A 5,645-nucleotide genomic window follows, 5' to 3' on the forward strand; every position below is an offset into this window, starting at 1 on the left:
TAAGTTAAGTGTTGCCGAGATGAGAATGATTAGGTGGATGAGTGACTATACACTTAGAGACAAAATGCGAAATGAGTATATCCGTGATAGGGATGGTGTAGCTGCTGTGACGGACAAAATTAGAGAAAGTCGTCTTAGATGGTTTGGTCACATTAAACGTCGACCATTTGATGCTCCGATTAAGAGAGTAGATGTTTTAGATTCGACTTATGTTAAGAGAGGCAGAGGTAAAACTAGGAAGACTTGAGCATATTGTATAAAAAATGATCTTAATTTATTAGAACTAAATGAAAATAGTACGCAATGGAGAAAAAGGATTCATTTAGTCGACCCCACGTAGTGGGATTAAGGCTGTGTTATTGTTGTTGTTGTTTATTTTTAGTGGCATTCACATACATAACACACAATTCTTATGTATTGGCATTTCTAACATCTAAACCTTCATATTTTAATGCATGACACTCAAATCTTTAATATCACATCTAAAATAGCACTTACACCTTTTTATGCATAAGTTTATGACACCAAATGTTCATAAATGTAAGTATTAAAGTTTACCTGCCCAATCTGTCAATACATTAGAATTGTGTGGTATGCATGTAGATTTTCCTTTCAACTTAGAGATGCCTTTTAAGCTTTATATTGTTAAAACCACTGGAGTGGTTTGGTTTCAGGTGAAATCAGAAAAAATGGAACAAATTTCTGGATCATTGGCTTCTGTGCTTGTGAAGTATCCTGAAATGCAGCAGTTAGCTAAAAGGGCTTTCATCACTTATGTGAGATCCATAAATCATCAGAAGGATAAGGAGGTTTTTGATGTATCTAAATTACCTCTGGAAGAGTATTCTGCATCTCTGGGCCTGCCCATGAAACCAAGTATTAGCTCCAAAACCCAAAAAATGAAAAATAAAAAAGAAACAGAGCTTAAAAAGAAACAAAAATCAGAGGCAGAAGATGAAATACAGTATAGTGATGAATTCAAAAGCGATGTTGAAGACGGTGGAATGAAGGCGGTAGCTGTGAAGATGATCCGAGGGAATGAAGAGAATTACAACGTTCATGAAGAAGAAGACAATTTTCTGGTGCCAAAGAAGTCTTCTGTGGAGCTCGATAAAAGTGAACTTACTCAGTATGTTTCACTCCTCTATTCCAAGAGTTAAAACTTGCTATTTTTGCAAAATATACAGAAGTAAAATACCGTACTTCTAAAATGAATTTATATGAAAACATGTAAAGTGCCAAATAGTCCCCTGATTGTTTAATGGCGCCATTTAGTCCCTGAGTCAATAAAACAGTTAAATTAGTTCTCGAACTTTTTAAATTGGCGCTGAAATAGACTTCTCCTATTAAAAGACTCTCATACTAAAATGACCTTCTGGAAAGAGTTAGAGCACTATTCTGCACTTTTCTCATATGGCAACTGATTGATAAGGTGGGCCCATGAAAACTAAAACAAATTAGGATATCTCTCAGTTAATGGATTTTCTTTGAGACCAAGTATTATCCATGAGGAATCAATTAAATTTGTATTGCAATCATATAAAAAGTAAATCTAATGGCTTTGATACTCATGCTAACTAAAATTCTAATCAGGATATTCTTTATCCTTTTTTTTTGTGGGGGCTTTTACCTGCTTGCCACCCAAATCTTATGCATTTACATATCTGACACCTAAGATTTCATTTTTTATATTTATACCACTCAAATTTTTGATATCACATAGAAAATACCACTATTTTAACTTTTAAAAATCAAAATACACTTTTTAATGCAGGTAAGTGACATATATTTTAGATATGTAATTACATAAGATTTGAGTGGTATGCATGTAAATCTTCCCTTTTTTCATAAAAGCCCTATCCAAGCAAAGTGCTTGTAGATCTTCCCTTTTTTGGGGAATTCATCAATAATTTGTATTGAAATGTCATGAACTTTTAATGTAATGTATAATATTAATTTTTTTTTGGGTGCATTATTTGCAGCTTTCCAACCCGAATATTGAAAAAGAAGAAACTGAAGATAAATGTCCATAGACCTGTAGGAACAAGGCTGAAGTACGATGATGATGGCAATGAAGTAGCTCCTCTTGCCGCCTTCGCCATCATGGACAGTGCCGACGCTGTGCTTGAACCAGAAAAAGGTCTAATCACATCTTTTCCATATGTTTGCATCTTAAATATTTGGAAGATTTACATAGATACCACTCTTTTCTTATGTATTTATGTATCTTTCACCTTAACTTCGATTTGCACATATATATGCCACCTCATCTAGACATGAAAAAGGTGAATTTCACTTTTTAAACTTTAAATAAAGATAATTTTTATGTGCTATGAATGGTATGGGTGGCAGTGTTGGAGACACGCCCGCGCGCGCGCGCGCACACACACACACACACACACACCACGTACTCAGATCAGTTGGTCGGGCATCTGCTTGTTAGTTGTAAGGCCCCGCTGGTCTATGGTTCGATTCCTCTTGTGCATAGAGTATGATATTCGAATTTTTTGGCGCACAAGAGATGACCGGGATCAGTTGGTCGGGCATCTGCTTGTCAGTTGTAAGGCCCCTCTGGTCTGTTTATATGAAAACATGTAAAGTGCCAAATAGTCCCCGGATTGTTTAATGGCGCCATTTTAGTCCCAGAGTCAATAAAACAGTTAAATTAGTTCCCGGACTTTTTAAATTGGCGCTGAAATAGTTTTCTCCTATTGAAAGACTCTCATACTAAAATGACCTGGAAAGAGTTAGAGCACTATTCTGCACTTTTCTCATATGGCAACTGATTGATAAGGTGGGCCCATGAAAACTAAAACAAATTAGGATATCTCTCAGTTAATGGATTTTCTTTGAGACCAAGTATTATCCATGAGGAATCAATTAAATTTGTATTGCAATCATATAAAAAGTAAATCTAATGGCTTTGATACTCATGCTAACTAAAATTCTAATCAGCATATTCTTTATTCTTTTTTTTTTTTGGGGCTTTTACCTGGATGCCACCCAAATCTTATGCATTTACATATCTGACACCTAAGATTTCATTTTTTATATTTATACCACTCAAATTTTTGATATCACATAGAAAATACCACTATTTTAACTTTTAAAAATCAAAATACACTTTTTAATGCAGGTAAGTGACATATATTTTAGATATGTAATTACATAAGATTTGAGTGGTATGCATGTAAATCTTCCCTTTTTTCATAAAAGCCCTATCCAAGCAAAGTGCTTGTAGATCTTCCCTTTTTTGGGGAATTCATCAATAATCTGTATTGAAATGTCATGAACTTTTAATGTAATGTATAATATTAATTTTTTTTTGGGTGCATTATTTGCAGCTTTCCAACCCGAATATTGAAAAAGAAGAAACTGAAGATAAATGTCCATAGACCTGTAGGAACAAGGCTGAAGTACGATGATGATGGCAATGAAGTAGCTCCTCTGGCCGCCTTCGCCATCATGGACAGTGCCGACGCTGTGCTCGAACCAGAAAAAGGTCTAATCACATCTTTTCCATATGTTTGCATCTTAAATATTTGGAAGATTTACATAGATACCACTCTTTTCTTATGTATTTATGTATCTTTCACCTTAACTTCGATTTGCACATATATATGCCACCTCATCTAGACATGAAAAAGGTGAATTTCACTTTTTAAACTTTAAATAAAGATAATTTTTATGTGCTATGAATGGTATGGGTGGCAGTGTTGGAGACACGCCCGCGCGCGCGCGCGCACACACACACACACACACACACACCACGTACTCAGATCAGTTGGTCGGGCATCTGCTTGTTAGTTGTAAGGCCCCGCTGGTCTATGATTCGATTCCCCCCGAGTGTAGGGTGTGGTACTCGAATTTTTAGGCGCATGAGGGATGACCGAGGCTCGTATAATATCCTTTGGTCATCCTTTGAAAAAATATATATCTATAACGTACACACACACACACACATAAGAAATGTGCCGTATGTATGTCAATGTCCCTAAATATTTTTTTAGGCTCCATATTTCATTCAAACTACATTAGCCTGACTCCATTTCAATCTGCCGAATTCATTCAGTGAAGCAAAGATACGAGAAATTGAGAGAGGACATGAAGCAGAGGGACAAGGAAGACAAAGTTCTTCAACGCCAAAGGCTTAGAGATAAAAGAACCAAGGATAAGATGAAGCTGAAGAGATGGAGGGAAGAAGAAGAGGAATTTGATGAGGATGATAGTGGCAATAATGCGGAATCAGATGTGGGAAGAAACACTATGATGAGGAACTCAAAGATAAGTTTTGAGAGCGAGAGCGACGACGAGAGGAAGGTGAAGAAGACGAAGGGTTTTGATACAGATGCGATATCTTTAGCCGAGCAGGAAGCATTGGCTTTGAAGCTCTTGAGTTCTATGCATTATTCTTAGGGTTAGTTTTGGTCTGTGTTATGTTGTTTTATAACTTGAGATCCATGAAATAGTTTTGTTGCAGAAAATTTTGATAATTTATGTAATTCACCAAGTGAAAACTGGTGGTGATTTTTATTTTATTTTCTTAAAGCAGATTCATATGATGAGAAATTAGTTGGGTTGGGTGGATGGATTTCTTTTGTAACTTCATTTTGATGGGAGATTATGATCCATATATCTAGATTTAATGTACAAATAAATGAGTACTTATCTTACTTTTTAAAATGGGGCATTTGCATATATACCAACTAATTCTTGTGTATTTACATCTCTAACTTTTAAACTTTACTTTTTATATTTAAACCTCCTGAATATTGAATATTTAATATCGCATAAAAAATACATTATTTAAACTTTTTTAAAATTGAAATATATCTTCTCGAAATATTTAGGTAAAGTGGAAAGCAAGTAAGAATTTTAGGTGTTAGGTATATTAATACATAAAAATCGAGTATTATGTATCTAAATATTTCTTTTTGATTTCTAGTGTATTATAACTCTCAACAAAGAACTAGTTTGTTACAATTCATATAGTTTGAGCATATGGAAAACTAGTAAAATTATTATTGTTTTCACACTAAGATGATGAACTCCTAAGTAAACAATCACTAAGGTAACACTTGGGTCATTTGGTGTTGATTACACATAAGTTGAGAAAGATTCAAGTCTTCATAGTAATTTGGTCACTTGGACATCGCAATTGAGCACACTAGAATGAAAAATTAAGTATACATATATATACATATAAATATTGCAAAGGGTTTAATTTAGAGTGGCTCCTTGCATGGTTCCAAAGAATTCCAAAGCTTCTCATATCTTGATTTAATTTTATTGTATAATTTCATCTCATCAATCATTGGAATATTCTCACACACCATGATCATGCAATTCTTTTTTAAGGTGTAATGTATGTTATGCCAAATTTGAAGCATATTAAGTCAAATTTTAATAATTCTCCCCTTTGATATATTGATAGTGTTTAGGTTCGTGTAAGCTTGATTAATGTTGGAGATATATGTTTGAGGTGATGAAACAATGGAGAAATGATTCTAGTGCTCTAAGAAGAAGGCTAGGAGTGAAATTGGTAAGGCTTCACCAAGGAATGCAATGGTCTCCATTTAGCTGAGAATGTGAGCCTAATTATAGGCTTGAATAAGGAGTAGGGCTAGCAAGCTGGTTGGCTCAGT

General features: G+C 34.7%; 1 protein-coding gene across 1 annotated transcript in view; it reads left to right on the forward strand.

Moving 5' to 3' along the window:
* LOC110033370 (DEAD-box ATP-dependent RNA helicase 32) overlaps positions 1–4,569 on the forward strand; it is a gene marked incomplete at its 5' end in the record, with an annotated part of 20,968 nt that extends 16,399 nt beyond the window's left edge. Inside the window, 3 exon segments of the mRNA XM_020737325.1 lie at positions 675–1,129; positions 1,983–2,140; positions 4,073–4,569. Of these exon segments, the coding sequence (XP_020592984.1) occupies positions 675–1,129; positions 1,983–2,140; positions 4,073–4,416 (957 nt within the window).
* Between the last annotated feature and the right edge of the window lie 1,076 nt (positions 4,570–5,645).

Source organism: Phalaenopsis equestris, unplaced genomic scaffold (assembly GCF_001263595.1).
Source record: "Phalaenopsis equestris unplaced genomic scaffold, ASM126359v1 Scaffold001152, whole genome shotgun sequence".
NCBI classification, from domain to species: Eukaryota; Viridiplantae; Streptophyta; class Magnoliopsida; order Asparagales; family Orchidaceae; genus Phalaenopsis; species Phalaenopsis equestris.